This window comes from Notechis scutatus, chromosome 6, assembly GCF_049901735.1.
Source record: "Notechis scutatus isolate UNSWTSFEM ecotype Mainland chromosome 6, rNotScu1.2, whole genome shotgun sequence".
Lineage (NCBI taxonomy): Eukaryota > Metazoa > Chordata > Lepidosauria > Squamata > Elapidae > Notechis > Notechis scutatus.
The window spans coordinates 61,168,024-61,191,867 of NC_142014.1; the positions used below are offsets into that span (position 1 = coordinate 61,168,024).

The 23,844-nt window shown below is 38.9% G+C and overlaps 1 protein-coding gene across 2 annotated transcripts in view; it reads left to right on the forward strand.

Annotated features, from left to right (window-relative positions):
• Positions 1 to 652: 652 nt before the first annotated feature.
• Positions 653 to 23,844, forward strand: part of LOC113432832 (cystine/glutamate transporter-like) — a 28,596-nt gene continuing 5,404 nt past the window's right edge. The window contains exons 1-11 of one of the 2 annotated variants that reach the window (XM_026695051.2): positions 653 to 1,141; positions 3,181 to 3,307; positions 4,792 to 4,907; positions 9,260 to 9,385; positions 11,845 to 11,944; positions 12,613 to 12,657; positions 15,237 to 15,360; positions 18,069 to 18,172; positions 18,908 to 19,004; positions 19,389 to 19,538; positions 20,239 to 20,416. In XM_026695051.2, the coding sequence (XP_026550836.1) occupies positions 928 to 1,141; positions 3,181 to 3,307; positions 4,792 to 4,907; positions 9,260 to 9,385; positions 11,845 to 11,944; positions 12,613 to 12,657; positions 15,237 to 15,360; positions 18,069 to 18,172; positions 18,908 to 19,004; positions 19,389 to 19,538; positions 20,239 to 20,416 (1,381 nt within the window). In that variant the 5' untranslated portion in view covers positions 653 to 927. The remainder of the gene's footprint in view (positions 1,142 to 3,180; positions 3,308 to 4,791; positions 4,908 to 9,259; positions 9,386 to 11,844; positions 11,945 to 12,612; positions 12,658 to 15,236; positions 15,361 to 18,068; positions 18,173 to 18,907; positions 19,005 to 19,388; positions 19,539 to 20,238; positions 20,417 to 23,844) is intronic. The other variant, XR_015750141.1, reaches the window with a different exon arrangement.

Consider the following 23,844-nt stretch of genomic DNA (forward strand, 5'->3'; position numbering starts at 1 on the left):
ATCTATATGGGTAACATTTTTTTCCCTATTCCTAATGTTCCTATAGTGGGACGCGGTGGCTCAGTGGTTAAGACACTGAGTTTGTCAATCAGAAAGGTCTGCAGTTTGGCGGTTTGAATCCCTAGCGCCACATAATGGAGTGAGCTCCTGTTACTTGTCCCAGCTTCTGCCAACCTAGCAGTTTGAAAGCATGTAAAAATGCAAGTAGAAAAATAGGAACCACTTGGTGGGAAAGTAACAGCGTTCCATGCGCCTTCGGCATTTAGTCATGCCAGCCACATGACCACGGAGACATCTTCAGACAGCTCTGGCTCTTCGGCTTTTTAATGGAGATGAGAACCGGCCCCTAGAGCCGGAAATGACTCGCATGTATGTGTGAGGGGAACTTTTACCTTTACCTTTAATGTTCATATGGCTTATCCTCAAAATGAACTGGGCACATCTTGTTAAAGATAAACCTCTGGAACCATGTTTTAAAACTGTGTACTACCCTGTTTAAGTTAAGGTATGGAATGATTTTGTAATCTGACTGAAGTTTCTTTGAAATATGCCCGTTATCAATAAAACTTGGGGTCAATACCCTATCTGGGAGTTTGGCCTTGTACATACTGTAAATGAAGCCAAGGAGAGTACATGCTGCCCAAACCAAATTCTTTGGATGCAAAATTGAGAATTGGACTTGCACGTGTTTATCACCGACTGCAGTGAAAGCACCAGCATATATTGTTCTTTAGGATTTTGGCCCCTACTTCCTATCCCACATGATATTTTTATTTAAATATTTGTTTACTTTATGCTCCCATTATTCCACAGGATTCCCAGCCAAACTGTGCTCTTCGCTAAGTAAAGAGCAGAATTGCCAGACAAATCAGTAACCCAAGTGGTGCCTGACAGCTGAGACTTTGGAAGAAACAGAGAGGTGAAAAGATGGGAGCCTGTCGGAAGAGAAAAGCTTTCGTGGAGGAGAACAGCGCTGTTTTTCTGAGGAGAAAGATCACTCTTACTCGGGCCATTGCGTTGGCTGTAGGCTCCATGGTGGGCAGTGGGATCTTCATTTCTCCTAAAGGAGTGTTGCAAAACTCAGGCAATGTAGGGGTCTCGTTACTTTTATGGCTCGCTTGTGGGATTCTGTCTCTGTTTGGTGAGTTGTGTAGCTTTCATTTTTTAAAAAAAAAATGTTGATTTTTTTTTAATATTTGAAAAACTCAAAATATTAGAAAATATCTAGATTAGAGGTCTCCAAACTTGGCAACTTTAAGACTTGTGGAGTCTTAATGGCTGGAGAATTCTGGGAGTTGAAGTCCACAAGTCTTAAAGTTGCCAAGTTTGGGGACCCCTGATCTAGATGATAGATGCATTAGATAGATAGATAGATGATAGATAGATAGATAGATAGATAGATAGATAGATAGATAGATAGATAGATAGATAGATAGATAGAAAGAAAATGATAGATATAGATGATAGATAGAAAATGATAGATATAGATGATAGATAGCTGATGATTTTTTACAAAAAATGGGGCTCCAGTGGGAAGAAGGATAATCTAATATTTGAATTGAGATGAGGAATATGTGGCTTTTACTGGCTTCCAATTATCACTTTGGGCCAGTGAAGCAGCAGGGGGCCATTATGGACCACAGGGCAGTGAGAAACTATTGCTAGCAGAATGGGGAGGAAATGCATGCATGTCTATCACGGAAACAGGCCTGTTTATGCCTGTCAGCTATAGCTTTCTTCTGCCCTACAGAAAAGCTTCTTTTCTTCTCAATCTATCTCTTTCATATTAAACATGGGGGGGGGAGAGGGGAGGGAGAAATGACAGTGTGTATGCCAAATAATTACTCTCTATTCCCTGCTAATTCTTCCCAAATGAACATTCATGTCCCTACCTCCTCTTTGCCTGTCACGTGTTGAAGACTTAATGTGTTTTGGATGGTATAGATTAAGAGGCTCACTCCCTTCAGATGGGCACTGTATGCCTTGTTCCCTGAATTTCTGTTTGCATATGAGGTTTCTCTTTTCTTTGGCTCAAAACAACTCCCTCTTTTTTGCATCTATATGCCTCAGGGGTCTATGCTGCTTATCATCGCCAAAGAAAGAGGATGAAAGAGGGTAGCAATTTTCTAAATGTTTACATTTACCGATATATGTCTTTTGATGTAAACTTAGCAGCTCTTCTATCTTTAAATAGAGATAAAATGCATTTTACTATGGGGAGGAAGAGGCTACGTGTGCTCAAATGCTAAGCTTTGATGAACCAGGCTCCTGCTCCCCATTTGTGTGGTTCTTCTTTTTTTAAAAAATCACAAATTGCTAGGTATCCCTTCAAATAAAAGGACATGCTCCAATAGAAGCTTATCCTGTGAAAAGTAAAGCAGATGGGCAGCCTTGTACACCTTGTAATAAGTCAGACTGGTGTAGCCCTATAAAATTGCACACCGTACACCAGGGGTGGTTCGGACCAGTTCTATAGAATTGATTGTTATGATTTTGCGCAGTTCAGAGAACCGGCAAATCATGCCCCTGGCTGGCCCCGCCCTCTCCGCCCACCCCTCCCCTCCCTGCCCAGTCAGTCCTTATCCCGCATGAGCAACATCGCATGCATGCCCGACATCGCTCACTGCGTTCTTCCTCTCCTTGGGGGGAAATATATTCACAGTGATAATTACTGCATCTTTCCAGAAATCAATTTCATCTCATTGTGTTCAGTTAGTTATTCACTTGGGTGAAAATTATTGTCCAATCTTTTCTGGTCCAAGGGTCACTTTTGCTCTTGTATTAGTTTACTGGTGAATCATTTCCAAAACTGGGATGCCGATAAATTCAAACAACCAAATAAACAAAATAGAAACCGAGGGACTATCTCAGGGCCAAAATACCCTCTGGATTTGATTTCATTTACTTTGAAGCATAACAAATTATTAAGGATTGTGCCCCAGTTGTTTTATATCACTCTGTGTTGCATTAAACATTACAGGTACTAATAGTCTCAACACAAAGATATCCCTAGTTTAAAATGTGGCAGTGGTAAACAAGATAAGGTGTTAGGACCAAATATGGCTCAACATGGCCTCAAATGTTTACATTACATGTGGAGAAAGATCCATTGACTTCAGTGGAACTTTGTCCCAGGATGATGGATATGACTTACAACTCAGTTTTTTGGTTGATTTCCAGGTGCTCTGTCCTATGCAGATCTCGGAACATGTATTACAAAGTCAGGCGGGCATTATATTTATCTTTTAGAGACTCTTGGACCATTGCCGGCTTTCCTCCGATTGTGGGCTGAATTTATTATGATACGGTAAGGACAGCTTTTCTTTCCCTTCCTTGTCTAAAAAAAGGAAGGAATGCCAGATGATGGGAAGATTTATTGGGAGCTTTGTCTCTTTAAATCTCTCAATGGGGCATGTTCCAGCTGTGTTTTTAAAGGCAGACAGCTGGTGAATGGAGCACCACTGAGATCTAACAAATGTTTGGAAGGAGGGAGGGAGGAAAGCCTCTGAGAATGACAAGGAACAGTGGGGAAGAACGAAGAATGGAAGCAATAATAGAGAAAGCTCTAGGGAAACTCCAGATCAAAAACAATCACAAACCAAAGACCTCTCCCTTTCAGTCATAAGATGGATGGTTTTCTTCATTTCTTACGGGGCAGTTACCGCTGCCCTGCTTGCAATAAACTAAAGGCCTGCCTCTCTGGCTCTATAAAAATCAATTTGGGATTGATTGAATGACATTGTCCGCCCCTTCCAAGCCAGATCGCTCCTCGATCAACTGAACTGTCTTCCAGGGAACATCTGGGAGCTGCAGACTTGAAAGAGATTCCTGCAGCTGGTGGATGACAAGTCTTGCATCTATAGATCCACTCCTATTTCAGGCCAAGACAATGATTCTGCAAGAATCTTACCTCACCGTGATCAGAACAACCAATCCAGATTTATTTCCTTTCAGCAGAATTCACAGAGAGAGTATGGTAAAAAACAAAACAAAAAACAAGATGGTGATTGTGATGTTGCATCAAAACTTGAGCTTTTTTTATATGCAATGTATACAAAAATGGATGGAGCTATAATCCCAGTCATCTTGACTCGTTTGGCCATATACTATGGACAATCTTGCTCCTTTTCTTTTTGTTATTATATTATCGTAAAAATCATAAGCCAGAAGAGAATAGCACACATTGTAAAAAACTATTATTAATATGTTAAAATTATTAGTTTGTTATAATAATGTCGGCTGAACCTAATGACTTGGGCTTTGTATTTAGTTATGTGATTTATCTACTGACTGAAACCTGCTAGGCTCTAGGTAGCTTATAGAATTCACAATATAAACTAAAATATAAAAGCAATATTTAAACATTAAATGATATAGTATTTTTAATTTAAATATTAAGAACAATAAAAAATGACTAAAGCCAGAAGTAGTTTATTCCACTGTAACTGAACCAAACCATGACTTGGAGCAACGTGTGGACCAAGTCCACCATTTTGATTAAATGATAAGCTTTGGTCTGCCACACATTAGAAGTAGACATTTCTCATTGTCTCATTCTCCTCATAGAGGAGAAAGGATGAGAAAGATCTTGAGTTCTCCTCATGTTCTATCCAATCTTCCAGATGGATATTTCTGAAAGCAGACACTATTTTCACTATTTTCACTTCATTTCACTTACGGATTTTTCACAAGTGAAAATCCACAAGCCCTCAACAGAAGCAAAGTTGAGAGAAACAAAAAAGCAAAATATTTGTATCTGATATTCTGTCATTTCTGATTTTTATATTCCAGTCCTGCAAATATGGCTGTGGTGTCTTTGGCATTTGGTCGATACCTCATTGAGCCTTTCTTTGCTTCTTGCCATGTCCCTCCTCTGGCTGTGAAATTGGTCACGATGGCAGGAATTAGTGAGTATTAGTGATTGCAAGATCAAAGACCTTGTAGTTTATTATCAATAAACAGGTATTTACTACCCAGTCTTTAGTATCATTGTTTTTTTTTTAAGTATCTTTGCTCTGTAGTAAGATAAACAACTGGAAGATTTAATAAATAATTAATAATTTAATGCCACCAAACTCAAAATTCTAGAGCTAGAAAACCTAGAACTATGCCACCTTTGGTCCGATCTAAGTATAGTATATAAAATCATACATTGCAATGTCCTACCTGTCAATGAATACCTTCAGCTTCAACCATAACAACACAAGAGCAAACAATAGATACAAACTCAAGGTTAATCGCACCAAACTTGATTGCAGGAAATACGACTTCAGCAACAGAGTGGTCAATGTCTGGAATACTCTACCTGACTCTGTGGTTTCTTCCCCAAACCCCAAAAACTTTAACCTTAGACTGTCTACTATTGACCTCACCCCTTTCCTAAGAGGTCTGTAGGGGGCGTGCATAAGCGCACCAACGTGCCTACCATCCCTGTCCTATTATTTCTTTTTTTATTTTTCTTATATGTATCCATGTATTCATAACTATGTTTTTATTTATACCTATTATCTTATAAGCAATTGACAAAAATAAATATAAATAAATAAATAAAAATAACTACTTACTGCAGAATGATTCTGATCATATCTATGAAGCTAGATTTGTACAGGAATAGTTCATGTACAGGAATAGTTGATGAACATAGAATCCAAAATTTGCTAAGTTGATATCCCACTTTCTATTTCTAACATGTAACTCGGGCAGGGCAGAGTGAAAATCCTGTAGCAATGATTAATACAAACCTAGCTCATTTATTTTGATGAAGGGTTAACACACATGATGAACGATGATATGGTTTGTTTGGTTTTGGTTTATCATATGGTGTGAACACAAGCTTTGGAGATTTGTAAACCAGGTTTTCTACTTCATGTTTTATCTGTATTCAGCCAATAGTGGTTTGTTCAACCAACTATCGTTTAGCATGATTTGTGAACTCAGTGGTTTTTCTCAGTCCTCAGGGTTTTTCTCAACCCTAGCTGTTGGGGACGGTAGGGTTGTGGTTTGTCTAGAAGTTCATATTTTTTTTCTTTTCTTTTAAAGTACAAGCTGCCTATTATCACTCTGAAATCAGGCGGTCTCCAAATATAATAAATAAAAAGAAATATAAATCCCTTTGTTAATAGAAATATCTATCATTTTCCCAGATATCAATAATTTCATGCAGATGCTTCAAACTGTGCAGTCTCTCAAATACTCAGAATTGTCATATAATTTCCTTAAACTCATTCCATCTACACACATAACTGGGTATATTCAAATCACACATTAGAGCCAAATTCACCCAGCTAATTTATTCAAGGATGCAATTACTTTTTGTTCAGCCCCAATGTTAGAACTCTATTTAGCGTTGTAAGCCAATATTTTTGTGATTTTATGAGCCCTGGTGGCATAGTGGTTAAAATGCAGTATTGCAGGCTAACTGTGCCCACAGTCTGGAGTTCAATCCTGATGGGGCTTGAGATTGATTCAACCTTCCATCCTTCTGAGGTAAAATAAGGGCCCTGATTGTTGGGGGTAATATGCTTATTTTGCAAACCACCTAGAGAGTGGTGTAAAACAGTATGGGGTAGTAAATAAATCTAAGTGCTTTTGCTATTCGTGAAATCTTCCAATCCAACAAGCTCCCAACCCAACAAGACCCATATGAACAGAGGTTCACCAAAAGTTAATTAAATCCTCTAATTATTCTACATTAGAGGAAAGCTATGCTGAGCTCTAATTTCGCCTACCTGATGTTAATTTCTATATAATTATTTTCCATTCTTTGTATTTCATCTTTTTTATTTATTTCCTATTTCCAGTGTTATGAAACAACACTGAACATTTTATAATTACCAGTCATCCTGTAAGTCCCTAATGCCAGAAAATCTTTTCTTACTCTATCTTCCTCTTTAAAATATATATTTGTTCTTTAAGCATCATATCTGTTAATACTTCATACATTCTTTATAAAATAGTCTTGTTAAAATTCTATTCATCTCTAGAAGCATAGAAGCTGTTACTCTTTCTTGTGGTTGAAAGGAACTTCCATTTATACCTTATTCCACTTTTTTATAGTTTTTCTGTGAAAGATTTGAAGGCTTTTCTTCTTTGTAATATGGCCAGATTATAACGTTTAGAGATAAAATATACAGTTAATCAGTCTTTTCTACAAGTTCCAAAATCATTTCTTTTATTCTGATCCTGGGTATCGTTTTAATGTCTGTAATATCTTTTTGAACTCTTATAATATCAAACACATTTTTTGTAGAGGCAACAGAAGTCTGGGCAACTTCTGAAACTTGAGAAGAAAATTATTTTCACTGAATTTATTAGCAACATATCTACTGTCATCTGTTGGATCATATTAGCTAACTTACCACATTCCACCTTAATATCTGTTCAGTTGCTTAATTAGTTTTCCTATCAAATCAGTTTAGAGTTTCATCCTGAACAGTGATTAATTTTTGTGCACTCTTTCAGAACATTCTCCCCCATCAAATCTTCATTACTAGAGCGGAGTGCACTTCAACTACTTTTAAATCAATTGTGTAAGCTTCTGTCTTTTGTGAATTATCTTCGTAAGTTATCTTTTTTATTACAAATATTGCCAATCAGTTGGATAGTAATCAAATACAAACAGTGAAAATTATTAGAAAAGCTGGATTGGTAACACAATCAGTTCAATACACCATCTTCTCCAGAGGCTAACCATCCCTCATCTCCACCAACAACGTAATCCTAAATTTATATTTCCTCCTCTAAAGGAAAGTTAGACAGAAAATTATTTAGTAATCCATGATTGAAGCAAACCATGGCTTAGTAGTGCAATGTGTGAGTAAGAAAGTAATTTGAATTCAGCTTCTTCCTTTGCTCAGCTTAACAGCTACTATTTGACACCATTAAAATCTTAGCATATACTAAATCCTTGTTTGTTCAGGAATTCTAATAGTTGCATTCATGCTACAAAAACATGCTCTGCACTATCAACACCCTATAATGTGGTACCTTTGCCCATCAGAGTTTACTGCATGGAAAGTCCCCTCAAATTGGTATAGAAGTTGTGGAACAGACAACATATATATAAGTACCTTGATGGATCATTATATTCAGTAAGTGAAAAAAGTCATGTTAACTCTCTGGAATGTGGTTGCTTATTCAAGGCAGATCAAAGACATCTCTTTGCATAAATCTATTAAACAACATTGGAAAGATCAGTCAACCAATATGCAGCAACATATTTTTGTTATGTATAGCTAGCTAATATTTTCATTAGTGTTTTTTTTAAATTACAGTAAACAGGAAATAAGAATTTCAAGCAATCTGATTAATGTTTAATTATTTTGTTAACCATTTAGGCCATTTTCTTTTATTTCCTATTTCTTATTCTATCATGTTGACCCAGTATCCATCCTTTTCTATTAGTTAGCTTAATATAATAGTTTCAAAGATCTCACTTGCATATTTTTTAAGATTAAATTATTTGCTGCAAGGGAATCTGGCTTGCTTTCAGGCTTACGGAGTGCTCCTATCCAAATTTATTGTAGAGATGCTCAGTCATCCATGTCACGGTTGTCCCAAAGGTGCTTTTTCAGGAGGCAAGTGGACTTTCTTATTTTTTCTTTTGAAGATGAAAAAAACCAAGAAAGTTTAGTTGCTTCCTGAAAAAGCACTTTTGGGACAACCATGACCTGGATAACTGAGGATCTCTACAGACTTTTAGCTATACAATTTCAGATGAACACCCTGGTATGGGAGTAGGAATGGATTTTCAGAGGAAAAATTGACTACAGGAACCAGGATCGCTACTCAAGTGACCCTGAGGACACAGATAAACCTCCAAGTCCTTCAATGACCCTCTAAAACAAGGGTGTGAAACTCACGGCGGGCTGGCAGGATGCATCATGCGCTGGCCACATCCGGTTTAGTGAAGGGGGGGAAGTCACAATACATCATGTGACAATGCTGTGATGATGCGAGTTTGACACCCCTGCTCTAGAAGGATGCTAATGACCAGCTGTCTGCAAGGAATATAAATCCTTCCACTCCCCACTATCCTGTCAGAGCTGAAGAAGCTTCTTGGATGAGAAGCGAAATGTCTTTTAACAGAAAAAACAAGGAAGTCCAGTTGCCTGCTGAAAAAGCACCTTTGGGATCCAAACTGATTGTTATCACTTTATTTAGTTTTGCAATTATGATATAGGAAAGGCCTAATTGAAAGTATTATTAAATCGCCCTACGAAGCTCTGATTGTTTTCTCTCTCTCTCTCTCCCAATTCAGCCGTAGCAGTAGCCCTGAACTGTTGGAGCGTGAGTTGGGCTGCCAAAGTACAGACGGGGCTCACTGTCCTGAAGATGATTACTGTGGGTCTAATTATTGTGCCTGGGATCTTGGCTCTTGGAAATGGTAAGACTAATCAGAAATCTCATGAGGAATGAGATTAAAGGGAGCATTAGAAGAAACGGAGAATGCCAAAATTATAACAGACAGCAACAACAAAAACTCCAAAGAGCTATTGGAAAGATAAAGACCATAGGAAAGAGAGATAGAAGACACCTAGGGACTGACCATTCTCAGAAACACTTGAATGTTTGCTTTTTGATCCTTTATTTGAAGGGTTATCTTATCCAAATTAGACTTAATTAGTCTAATTAGTTAGTCTAAGGCAGGGGTGTCAAACTCAAATTCATCGAGGTCTGCATCACGGTTGTGTTTGACCTGGGTGGGATGGGGGGTGTGGCCAGGGGGCGTGACCAGCTCGATATCCCTCGTGTGATCAAATGCCACTTTGCTAGTAGTTTGCTTTGCTAGCATTCTGCCAGTGAAAACAGAGCTTGTGCATGGCTCCATTTTTGCTCGCAGAGGCACTGTTTTCACTGTTTCCAGGGCAGCCCTTTGGGCCAAATCTAAGCACCCTGCGGGCTGGATTCAGCTTATGGGCCTTGAGTATGACACCCCTGGTCTAAGGGGCCAAGAGCCTTTTTGTTGTTCTTAAAGATTCATGCATACATTGAACTAATGTAGTTTCAGCTAGCTCAGCTTTCTTGTTCTTTTCCAGAGATATACATCTACAACCCCCAGAATTCCACAAAGCTGTATTATTAGATTCCAGTTTTTAGTCTCTACTAATAGGGTCACTGTTAAGGGTTTTTAAGAAGAGACTAGACAGTATAGGTTATCCTGCTTGAGCAGGGGGCTGGACTAGATGGCCTCCAAGGTCCCTTCCAGCTCTATTCTATTCTAAAGCATGGCTGACTGTGAGTAAGGGAACTGGAACTCTGTAACATTTAGTCTCAATGAAGTTGTCAAAGCAGGACCCAAAGGGCAAGGATCCTTCACACATGCTTCTGAGATTCCACCAGCAATTCTTTCTCCCCTTGTTTCCTGTTCTGGGCAAATAAATATGATATGAAATGGAAAGTTCTTCTATTGTTTAATTTCCTTGCCAGACATTGATGTTGATACTCTCTTCCTCTCTCTCTCTCTCTCTCTCCCTCCCTCCCCCCCTCTCTCTCTCTCTCTCTCACACACACACACACACATACACACACACATTTACTCTACAAGCAGATTGAAATATTGTCATGCACAACAACTTCATTTCTTGAAGGATTATCCATAGATATGCTAAAAAAAAAGTCAAGATGATGGCTACAATGATGAGACTGGAGCTCTATCTATTTATGTGCAACACAATACTAAAAAATATACATGATTTTGACTGCACCATCATCAGGTTTTTTTTAAAAAAATCATACCTTGTGGATACTCCGATAAGGCCTATGGGAGAAGGAGAGGGAAAACACTAGAAGAGAATAAGAATATTTCTACGGTGTTGTTTTTTTAAAAGAAGAGTGCTATTGATTTAGCTAGCCCTTAAATTCCAAGAATCTTAGATTTTTACCTGGTTCTCTTGTTCATTACATTAGAAAGGTTTTCTATTTTATTTATTTATTCATTTATTGAATTTATATTGCCGCCCATTCTCTCATGGTGACTCGAGGCGACTTACAGAATGTAAAACCATATTTAAAATAAAAACAATAAAAACTAACAAAAAGAATCAAATTAATAAAATACAATAGAACAAAATCTGGAAAAAAAATCACCCTCAATTCCCACTCCCCCACCCTGAGGACAGCAGACCACACCAGCCATTTGATGGGCTCCATCCCCCTCTGGGTTCCTCAGGCCCGCTGGCAGAACCAGGTCTTCAGTGCCTTCTGGAAGAGTGTTAGAGTGGGGGCCATTCTAATCTCTGGGGGAATGATATTCCAGAGGGAGGGAGCCACCACAGAGAAGGCCCTTCTTCTGGGTCCCACCAGGTGTATCTCCCTCAGAGATGGGACCCGCAACATTCCCTGACTCCCTGCTCTAATGGGTTGGATAGATGTGACTGGCAAGAGACGGTCCCTCAGATAACCTGATAGTTCTTGACCTACCTTATAATTTACTGACCATTCAAAGTTACAACAGCAGTGAAAAAGGTGACCTATGACCATTTTTCACACTTATGACTGTTGCAGCATCCCTATGGTCACATGATCAAAATTCAGATGCTTGGCAAACTGACTCACACTTATGATAGTTGCAGTATCCCAGAGTTATGTGATCCCAGTTTGCAACCATCTGACAAGCAGTCAATGGGAAAGCCGGATTTACTTAACAATAGTGTTACTAATTTAACAACTGCAGTGATTCACTTAACTGTGACAAGAAAGGTCATAAAATGGGACAAAATTCATTTAACAAATGTTTACTTAACAACAGAAATGTTGAGCTCAGTTGTAGTCATAAGCTGAGGACTATCTGTATTGCTTGTTACAAGAAAGAGGAAAAATATGTTCCCCCTTTTTTTAATCTAGGTCATAATGAAAATTTCCAGGATAGTTTTGACACAAGTTCCTTAACACTTGAAAAGCTACCTCTTGCTTTTTATTCCGGGATGTTTGCCTATGGGGGATGGTAAGTTTCTAAATTATGGACTTTTAAACTTTTTACTTCTGCAAAGGATAGAAGGGACATTGATGCACCCTCAATGTTATAACTGAATATTTTAAAAAAAATATTTACTTGGAAATCATTACATGTAATTAATTTTCACAAAATTCATAGCAGGATGCAAATATCATGTTAAGCCATATGATTGGTTTGTTTTGTTTTTAAATTATGTATGTTGACATTCCAAAAAGAATTTTCCTGGGATTTGAATTTAGCATATTTTATGAGCAACCAGCATTGTTTGTATACTAGGGTTTGAGTTCATGCAATATATCAGCTCAAGCAGTAGTTGGGCAATGCATTAGTAACCTTAATGTGCTCTAGTGCAGTATGTCTGCTATTTTTCCTTAAATGTATCTCAAACTTTAAAAAAAAAAAAAAAAGCTATGAGCTGCCTTTTTAAAGTTGACAGAGCTAGCTGAATGAACTGTGAATTCCATTTCTGAAGACAGAAACCTGACTTTAAATTATAAAGGCATTTTTTGTAATTGGCTTGCTGCTGTTTATGTGGTTAGACAACAATTATGGCTCTCCTTTAAGATAAAATGCAAAATCTGTACTAGCACAACCTATTTGAAGTGAATCCAAACATGTTTTGACTCTTGACTCTTTTATTTGTTTGCTTGTTTCAGGTTCTATATAAACTTTGTAACTGAAGAAATTGTAAATCCTAAAAAGTGAGTGTGCTGGAATAATCAGCCATTTGCATTTATTGTTGTTATCACATGTGACATCTAGAGGGTGTTCTTGCCAAGGAAATTCAGTAGCTACGGATGATACAAACTACAGTCTCAACCCAGGAGAGAATTAAACAATTAAAGAGGGGAAAGAAAGACTAGATGACCCAGAAGTTTCTCAAAAATATTATGTTGTATCTTTATATAATATATTGGAGATCTCTCTCTCTCTCTCTCTCTCTCTCTCTCTCTCTCTCTCTCTCTCTCTCTCTCCCCCTCTCTTTCTCTCCCTCCCTCCCCTTCTCTCTATACATATACGAGAGAGAGAGAGAGAGAGAGAGAGAGAGAGAGAGAGAGAGAGAGAGAGAGAGAGAGAGAGATGCTAATATGTATAAAAATATGGAGTGGATTTATATGCCAATCCAAAAATGCTTGTCATCCACTTCGTGATGGGAGATGGGGGGGGACTTGCTACTGGTAACAAGTCCACTTCCAAGATTTTTTTGAAAAACTTTGGTACTAAGGTCAGGAAACAGAGGGTTGCAGACAGGACAAAATCTGAACTCAAAACAAGGAGCTGGATGACAAAGAACTGCCAAGCCCAGTACAACACTAACACATCCATCTGGTTTTCTTATCCTTTTTACCAAAGGACTAGGATGAACCCAAAGGAACTAGTTATTGGGGCTTAATTGAAGAAAGCCCATGCCTAACAGCTCCTATGTCTTGATTGTCTGCTCAAATCTGCAATCAGTCTATCAAGTTTACCTGCCAACTTTGTTCAGTACTACAACCAAGAGTTAATGCCATCTAGAGCTATCTTAGAGTGCCATCCATTAACTTCTTCCATCAAAGATCTCTTTTTTCTTTCCAGAGTTCTGATTTTGAAGACTCTATTATTTTTTGTCACTTCAGCAGTTCAGCTGAGTAAACTCCTATTCTCAGGTTTTATTTATAACCTCACTAAGACAAAGTGATTATTAGGGATCCTGGACTGTCTTTATGTCAGATTCACAGAAAAGTGTGGCCTCCTGTAGCTGAACTTGGACATTGTTTAATTTGATGCCATTTTTCTTCTTGTACTTAACAGTCTTTCCAGTCTGCTTAATAGGGTGAGTTGACCAGATTAGTAAGAAAAATCTATTGGCATCACCAAAATTGCCATAATTGCCAAGAGCTGTTTCAGTGGAGGCAGTCAGGAAAATAACAGAACTTATTTGGGAGCATCAGGAAGAAAAGGGGAAAATAACAGGTTATGTTAACTGGTTTGGTTGCCTTCTGCTTCTATACAGCTAAGACTAATAGTTTAATGTAGACTACAGTTTAGGCTGCTACACAGTAGGCATGAAATTATGCTGCCAAAAGGGTTGAACTTTTTTGTTGATTCCAAATCTCCTGTTTATGTAGCATGCCTCATAGTTCAACACACTCACCCTTCCTATTTACCATCTACATGAGGCCACTCACTGGGTAAGGTCGCCTGTTGGAATCCAGAATAACAGAGTTGGAAGGGACCTTGGAGGTCTTCTAGTCCAACCACCTGTTCGAGCAGGAAACACTATTCTATTTCAAACAAATAATTCTTAATCTCTTAAAAAAATCTCTTCTTAAAAACCTCCAGTGTTGGAGCACCCACAACTTCTAGTGGCAAGTCGTTCCACTTATTCTGTCAGGAAATTTCTCCTTAGTTCTAGGTTGGTTCTCTCCTTGATTAGTTTCCATCCATTGATTCTTGTCCTGCCTTCAGGTGCTTTGAGAATTGGAACACTGCTATCATGTCATCCTCAGTCCTTCTTTTCATTAAACTAGGTATACCCAATTTCCGCAACCATTCTTCATGTTTTAGCCTCCATGCCCCTAATTATCTTTGTGGTTCTTGCAGAGTGTCATCTTTTTCAATATCCAGTATCATCAACATATCCCAGTGCCAGCCAGGAAATTCTATCAAGTGTTTTACCCCAATGCATGGAGGCTTTATGGGTTTGGAACCAGAGGAACCCATAAGCTCAAGTCTGAGTGGCTGTGGATATTTGTATACCTCCTGCATCTGGAGTGGTTACATTTTTAATACTAAATGGGAATTGCACTTCCCTTTTCAGGACTAGTATACAATTTGGGGAGGGGGGATCTCTTACTCACAGATCCTGCTCAAGCAGCAGATAGGAGCTATAGCATTGAGGGCTTTTACACAAATGCATGTCGTGCACCAATTATTCCCATACCAAAATTGTCACAATTCATAAGTTGATCATCTTGTGGTTGGAGTGTTGCAACACACTTTATATGGGATATCCTTGAAGACTACTAGTTGTAGTAGCAAGTAGTAGCTGTAGCAAGTCCAGATTGCAGGAGCACAATTGCAAGCAGCCTCAACCTATGTAACACCTCTGCTCCGTGCTTTGCACCAGTTGGCAATAGGCTTGTAGGAGCAATTCTGTTTATATACAGCTTAAATAATGGTTACCATGTATAAAGCCCATCATGGCATATGGGCTGGTTAATCTGATGCTGGACATAGTCAAAAGATAACATACAATTATTGCTGGACTGTATTAAAATTAAGTTGTTGTTTTTTTCAGGAACATTCCTCGGGCAGTAATTGTTTCCTTAACTGTTGTTACAGTCTGTTATGTCCTTACTAATGTATCTTACTATGCTGTCTTGACACCTCAAGAAATTCTCAGTTCAGATGCAGTAGCTGTGGTGAGTGTACTTTACTCATTATTTGCAATTCTTTAAGTGCTGTTAGTAAAATCAGAAGAAAACTCATTGGGGAAAAAAATCAGGTTTAATCCAAAAAAATAACTAATTGAATGCCTAAAGTAAACACTGGTTTCATGGACCATGAAACAAGCACACAAAGGGTTCAGTAAAAAATGTTTTGTGCACCTGAAAATAATTAAAATCAAATGGTTTCCATAATATTAGTGAATACATTGCTTCTTGTGGAATCAAAACTCAGGACACCCCCCCAAAAAAATAAAAATAAAAAATAAAATAAAAGCTCACTGCTGTGTTTATTAGATGGTAACATCTTGGAGGGCTTTTCTCCAAATCATGGAAGGAAGACACATTCTGCAGATAAAGAAATGCAGTCATGTTTATACATTTCAGAAAGGGCGGGGGAATGATATAAGCACATATATGCATAAGTAATACAGATTCATAAGTAGTAATGAATAGATTTCAGGCTACTTTCTGAGTCTGAGTGAAGAAATTTGCATTCTGAGTTTCTTATAAAAACTTACAATAGACTGTTGTGAGCTAGAAGTTGCAAGGTCACATTCTTTATGTCTCCTTTTGTCTATTAAGTAGTCATTCATCTGAAAATTGATTTGCCCCATACTCTTCAAAGTAAAGTAATTACATCTCTTTAGTTGTCAAAATGATGGACATGTATATCTTTGATATTTTAACTGTAAGCCTTTGAAAATGCCTTAAATCTCTACCACTTTACTACTCTGGAAAACATCTAGAAATTAACTGCTACAAAACAAAAGTACAAGTATTCTCTAAGAAACACCTTAAGGCTCCATTAAATGAACAATTAATAGCAAACTCAAGCAGGTAAAATCCTTTAAATATCCAGATCTCTATTTTCAATGTTCTTCTACTGATCTATTCAAACAAGAAAGCTTCTACTAAAAGTCTCCAAAGTGTCTTTCGCAATTAAAACACGCAGGTCAATTTGGTAACCATCATGTCCCAGCAGCTATTAAACTATTTAAAGCTCTGGATTTGATGTTATATGGTACTCAGTTGTGTATTTATAAGAAAGCCCCTAATTTAAAGTAGTCCAATCAAAATTCTTGAAAAGCTTACAAGTTTATTCCATTTCTCATCCCCTGACACAATTAGAATTAAGCTGCATTTCCCTTGGAGCTCGATTAAGACTTTGTTTTCCTAAATTTTGGTTGAAGCAAGTCTCCTGGGGAATTTTCTTAGTTCATTTCATCATGCTTGATAGTTTCTCTTCCAATATAAGAAGGCAAATTAATGACAATTTGACATGTCTTGTCAACACTACATGCTTTGGGACTTGACAGAGGATTTGGAATCTAGATATCCAAAATGCCAGAGCCAAACTCTCCCATCCCTTTCATAGCACAAATATTCCTCTTCCCCAGTCTACCCATACATATTTCTGTCACATCTTATGTAATTTCAAGATAGTTCCTTTTAGGAAACAACTGGTAGATACAGGGCTGGGCTGCTAGGGGTTTGCAGCAATTCGGGAGAGCCCCTAGCTAAGATTCTGTGCAGTTTAGAGCAGGGGTCTCCAACCTTGGCAACTGTAAGACTAGCAGACTTCAACTCCCAGAGTTGAAGTCCGCTAGTCTTAAAGTTGCTAAGGTTGGAGACCCCTGGTTTAGAGAACCCTCAAATCCCACTCCTGGCTGCCCCTGCCCACCCTGCCCCTCCCAGGAGTCCCCACGCAGCCTGTTTTGGATGCAGGTAAGTGTAGGGAGCGTGCAGAGGCTCAGGGAGGGTGAAAAACGGGTCTCCTGGAAGTTCAGGAAGGCCGGAAATGGGCCCGTTTCTGGCTTCCAGAGAGCCTCTGGAGCTCAGGGAGGCTGTTTTCGCCCTCTGCAGGAGGCCAATTAGGCCACACCCACCATGGCCATGCCCACCCAGCAACTGGGCAGAGAACCCGTTGCTGAAATTTTTGAAGCCCACCCCTGGGTAGATATATAAATATCCCATCTGAAAGTTGAACTTGTTTCTGTTCAGATTCAGATATAAAAAATTGTCTCACATATACATGAAAATATCCATTGTACACCCAAAGGTGAACACATTAATACTGCCAACAATGCTTGCCCATTGTAACCAGCGTCCTTCTCCTGGGTGACCACTCTTCAGATGGCCTTGCAAAATTCTTGTCAATATCTGTAGCTATTTAAAAATGTCTGGTTCTTCCCTCATGGTAATGATTCTTAGCTGCTTTAGGATTTTATTGCAATTTTAAATTTTCCTTTTATATTTATTTTATGTGTTGTAGTCTTCTGATTGTATTTGATCTTGGACAATAAATAATTTTTAACCGATGGATATGTGATTTATTATTTGTTATTGTTACCCATTATACTGAATTAATTTCATGATTATTATGTGAACAATTGTAAACTAGGCCTTACAGTTACTAGAACTGAAGCAATGAATAAATGATATTTTTAAAAAAGAAATATCAATAAAATAAATTAAATAATACATTTGGAGATGTCCATTAACAATTTTTTAAAAAGTTAATAAAATGAGCAATATATTTGTCTTGCCTTTTATTACTGTGCTAGCTCTCTTGAAAGATACCTATAGAAAGAAAAAAATATGTAAAATAAAAGAGTAATAATTTCTTCTTCTAAATGTTATACAAATATATAAAAAATAAAGATTCTTCATTTTTTTCCTAGAGTTTCACTGATAAAGTTTTCAAGAACATTTCCCCTGCAATTCTAATCCTTGTAGCTCTCTCATGTTTTGGTGCTTTGAATGGAGGAATATTTGCTGCATCCAGGTAAAATCTTGAAAGCATTTTGAGGAAATTGGATTCTGACTTTGGTTCCTGATCTATCAAAATAATATAAAGGTATAAAATTAATTAAAAAATAAGAAGGGAAAGAGTCACTGATATATATAAGAGGTATTAGGAATATACATTTTGGTTCCTTTTTTTCAAATTTTATAGGAAAACTTAAACTCTAATAAAGTATAGGAAAAACAAGCCATCATGATAAATCCTTAATATAAATAAAACACATATATATGTATCCACATTCTTTAAAGAGATGAGATGGCTATAAAAAGAAAGATATGAATTTATGTAACGTTCTGATACACTTTAAAGAAAAACTTAATATAGCATTGAACACACTATAGTTCTTATACTGCAAGTTTTTAAAAATCCAGCAAACAGATACATATAATAAGTTTACATGTGCCACAAACCAGAGATGGTTGGATTCCAACAACATGTAATTTAAAACAAAACACTTTAAAAAAAATCACTAGCATTGCAGTGAGCATTTTAACAAATCTTGCATTGTTCCAACTTTCAAGAAGCAAAATATAATTCAACCACTAGACTTATGAGGATACTATTGGGTTTTTTAAAGCATAGTGTGATGAACAAGTGATAGTTAGCACTTAACTATGGTTTACAGACAACAGTGAAATTAATTTTTGTGACTTCACTGTAACCAATACTACAAAACATTGGCTCTATTTAAAAGCTATCCTCATTATTTTGTAGGATGTTGTTTGCAGCTGCACGAGAAGGACAGTGGCCAGCTCTCTTTTCAATGATACACCTAGAAAGACACACTCCTGTCCCAGCTTTGATATTAATGGTATGATCTTCAGTCTCCCTGTTCTTAAATGAAGAAACTAAGAATTTGAGAATGAAGTCTACATATATCCTTTCTTTAAAGCAAAATTCTATGTATAATCACAGATGTTTCATCTTTCTAAATAACTCCCTCTCAAAAAAGCACTTCAGCTAACATTTGGTACATGTTCTCATAATTGATTTCCCCATCACTCAGATAATTCAATTTAGAATTTGTGCTTACCAAGTAATCAACCTAAATCGGTTTCTCTGACCTGACCTATAATCAGGTTGAAATATCTGTATTGAAAGAAATTTGTTTTGTACTGTTCAATTTTGTTGGGTAAAAGGAACAAAAATAAATGTTGATATGTCCTGTTTTTTTTTTCTTTCTTTCTTGACCCAGTTACCTATGGTCTACTTGATGGTGTCCATTGGTGACCTTTATGGACTTTTGAACTTCTATAGCTTCTCCCGCTGGTTCTTCATAGGACTTACCACACTGGGGTTCATGATACATTGCTTTCGACATCCAACAATACTAAGACCTTTTAAGGTAGGATCAATATCGAATTAGAAACCAGAGTTGTGCTTCTAATTTTCTGCAAGAAAGACATTAACATAGGAACATAGGAAGATATAGGAAGAAAAATAAAACACTGATTCAGCTAAGACATAATGCAAACAAATTGTTTCTTATCCAACACTCTTTCTAGTAATTCAGTGTTGTATCTTTATCTATATTCATGACCATCCTCATTCATTCATAATTATTTATCCTTTCCTTTCTTTCTGGATTGAAGCACAGAAGTAGAGATCCCTAAATCTTGACTGTAGTTTGCTAATGAAATATTTAAAACATAAAGTTCCATCATTCTAGTTTACAATTGATTTTGAATCGTAGAATATACATTGTTTAATATTTAATCAGGATTAAATATAACAATCATAATTACATACATTGTAATTGTGCATTGTCAACAGAAACATCAATTTATGTTCTCATTTGAATCCCCATGTTCTCTGGAAATCAAAGTAAACCAAGGATTCATAAAACCACACAAAATAGAAAATCCAAAAATAGAAAATAGAACAATAGAACAATAGAACAACAAAATAGAAAATGAATAATTTATTGGTCGTTTGATTGGCAGGATTATATAAATATATTTTGATTCTTCTTCATGTTGTAAACATTATAATTGCTTGCATGTTTAAAGATGGCCTGTTGATTACCTTCTGACTCGTTCCTTTAGGTGCCTCTATTCTTCCCACTGGTATTCACAGTAGCCTGTTTCTTCATTGTGGGGACATCACTATATTCAGATCCTGTGAACACCAGTATTGGATGCGCTTTAACTTTATCTGGCTTACCTGTCTACTATCTGGTGGTTCAGAAAACTAGAATACCAGGCTGCTGTACATCAAAGTTCAGTAAGTATAGCCAGGAATACTACTATATTGGGGAGGTACCAGTTCATATGCTCACTACTCTGGCTACTTCATTGCGTAGTTTTTACCCCCATACTCCATGCCATTCTGTCCATGTGCTTCTTTGCATTCTACTTCACCAGTATAGGGCAGTATAAGGAAAGGGGCATAGGTAGGGTTGGGATCCGACAGGGTTAACTACCGGTTTGGTGATTTACGAGGTTCGGTGATTTGAGATGTGCTTCCTTGCATGCTGCACGTGCACCTGTAAATCATCATCAGCCTGGTGCCTGGACAGCTGAGCAGCACTGCATGCCAAGAAGCAGCCTTTTTGGAAAAGTATTTTTTTCCTGCTTTTTAAACTGCAGCTGTGCCTCGCATGGCAGCTGAAGTTGAAAAAGCAGGAAATAAAGGTCAGGAAGAGCCCAGGCAGGCAGATGGGCAAAAACATCAGCAGACATAGAATCGGTTCTATGTCTGCTGCTCTTCAGAGGTACCGGTTCTACAGAGGTGGACAGAACTGGTAGAAACCCACCCCTGGGCCTAGGGTCAGGTTACCTACAGAACAGGCTTCACACTATCTCATCAGCCAGTCTCAATCGATCAGGGAGTGAAAGTATCTATAGACTCCATCAGTCAAACAATTTTGACCGGCGGGATCTAGGAAAAGAGCCTTCTCTGCCACTGCCCCCACATTGTGCCCCACATCCTTCCCTCAGAAGTGAGGAAAGCCCCCAATCTCTTGGCCTTCCACAAAGGGATCAAATCTTGGCTCTGAATCCTTGTGGGGGAGGAACACAGAGGACCATTTAACTGTGTGGCTGACTAATCCCATGAGAGCACCACCACCCCTTGTAATAACCAATGTGAAATCTTAGGATTTTTACATTTGATGTTTGTCATTAATATTTAATTTTAAAATTTGTAATCCTAAATTGTTAAACATTAAATTGTAATGTTAATTTTTATACATTGTTTTATTTATCAATTATATTCATTGTAACACAGCACAGCATCTTCTTTAAGAGAGATGGGCAATTTAGAAAAATGAATTATAAACAAACATGTGAAACAGCAAAAGCCAGCAGAAATATATATATGCTAAAGCCCCTTCTCAGACTTTTTACTGAGTATTTATCTTATTTGACCCAGTCACTCCACCAGTCACAAAATGAGCAATAGATGTAGCAATAACTCACCCACCCCAAGACAGACCAGATAACTTGTGATGCTAAGTTTCACTAGTCTTCATTATCTAAAGATCATATAGACCAGTGGTCGCCAACCGGTAGGCCGTGGCCCACTGGTGGGCTGTGAGAAAATGTTGGTGGGCTGCAGAGAAATGCCCCCCAAAGCCTGCCTACCTGCTGGCTCCCACCCTTTGGCCGAGCACAAACCTGCAAAAAGCAATGCAGTCCTCGCTGGGCAGGACGAGGTAATGGCGCTGTTGCAGCAAGAGGGAGCTGGCGGCACAGGCGGGCTGAAGTGGTAATGGAGATGGCTGGAAGGTGCAGGAGCGCCGTGCTACTTGCATTTGCGCGGCACTCCCGCAACTTCCAGTTTGCCTCTCCTGGCCTGGGCTCTTCCTCAATGGCTGCGGGCTGTAGGGATGGCCTGGGGCATGAAAAGTACTGGCTGGTGGTGGTGGGAGGGGACGGAGTGAGCAAGTCTGTGCTCACCATCCAGTTCAGAGGTCCAAAATGGGGTGGCGGGAGGCGGCATCAGTTTCCTCGTCCCTCTCGGCGCTCTGCTTTCCTGCCGCTCCCCCCCCCCCCATGGCCCAAGCCATCGCTGCCCGGGGAAAGCACAAGAAAAGCGAGCAGAAACAGCTCTCACCGGGGCAAAAGAGCTGAGGTTGAGTAAGGCACAGGCAAGAGAAGACAGAAGCTGCTGCCTTTGAAAAGCGCCACTTTCTGTTGCCTATGCCTTCCGATCTCTGCTCCTTCGTCCCAGCGAGAGCTGTTTCTGCTTGCTTTCTTTTCCTGGGGGAGGGCAGCAGAGATGTCAGGGCTGCTCTTCCCCCTCAGCAAGCCAGGCCTGAAGGAACATGAAGAATTGCAAGCAAGAGCCATAGAAAGGCATGTTGGAAAAGCCAGCACACATTTCCAGTGCCCAGTCCTCTGTCCCGAAGTAAGATTGAGTGGGGGGAAGGGAAGGAGGGAAGGAGAAGCCCGGCTGGCTTTCCTTTGGCATGGGGGAGAGGGAGAGACCAAATGCCCAGATGAAAAAAAGCGCTGAGGAAGACGGGCTCCTAATAACCAGCCTGTTTGTGCAGGCGAGAGCTCCAGCTTTTCTGGACTCGACACCCCACCCCTCTTCAGCCTCCACACAGGGAGAGATCCTTCTCTGCTTGGAAGTGACAGGAGAAACTGGGAGCTTAGCCTCGGGGAGTCCTCTTCTTATGTGGAGGCTGAAGTGGGGGGTGTTGCCTGGTTATTAGGAGCCCATTGGTGATTCCAGCCCAGCCCTCCTTCCCTCCCCCAACTAACTCCAGGCAGCCACACCTGGCAAAGGAGAGAGAGGTTTCCTCTGACTTGGGGGAGATATGAGATGGCTCTGCTTTTCTTCTGTTTGAGGGGGAGCCGGTTCCTCCCCATCTAGATCTTCCCAGCCTCCAGGCACCATGTGGCTTCTTAAATCCTCCCTCTTTCCACCCCCAAGGATGAGGCCCCTCCTTTCCCTTCGCTCTGCCCCAGTTATAATTAAGCATTTATGATTTTGTTATAACAAGCATTTGTGTGTGTGTGTGTGTGTGTGTGTGTGTGTGTGTCTGTATGTATGTATGTATGTATAGTAGGTTTTTGTAGATTTTCACGGGTACAGGTATGCAGGTCTTGGCGTGATCGGGTCTTTTCCCATGCAAGATTGACAGTATCTTGATGACATTTCGACGCCTGAAGATGGCGAGTGGGATCTCATCGAAACGTCAAGATACTCTCAATCTTACACAGAAAAGGACCCGAACACGCCAAGAGCTGCATGTATGTATGTATGTATGTATGTATGCATGTATGGTATTCAGCTTTGTTCGGGTATTTTCCCATGTCATTATAGTTGTACTTTTAAACTTGTAGCAATGTTTCGGCAGAATCTCATCTGCCATCATCAGGCTTCTGTATTGTGTTCGTCTGTGAGTCAGACTTTTACAGTTGTTTCAGTTTTAAATTTGGGGCTAGCCTACTGCTGTGCCAGAATGTTTTTTTCTTCATCCTGATTGGTTGGGAGTCTTGGTCTGTGTTTATTGGTCTTGGAGTTTGCTGTGTTCTGCTTGATTGGTGTTTCTAATATCTTCTGTCTGTTTTGTGGCTTTTTTTGTCTTGGTTGGCTGGCAACATTGTGTTCCTGTATTGGAGGTGTTTAGTGCAGCTTGGCTCCGAGTAAATGGACGGCTATCATTTGTTAGGAAGCTAGGTTTCATCTGGGTGCCTGGT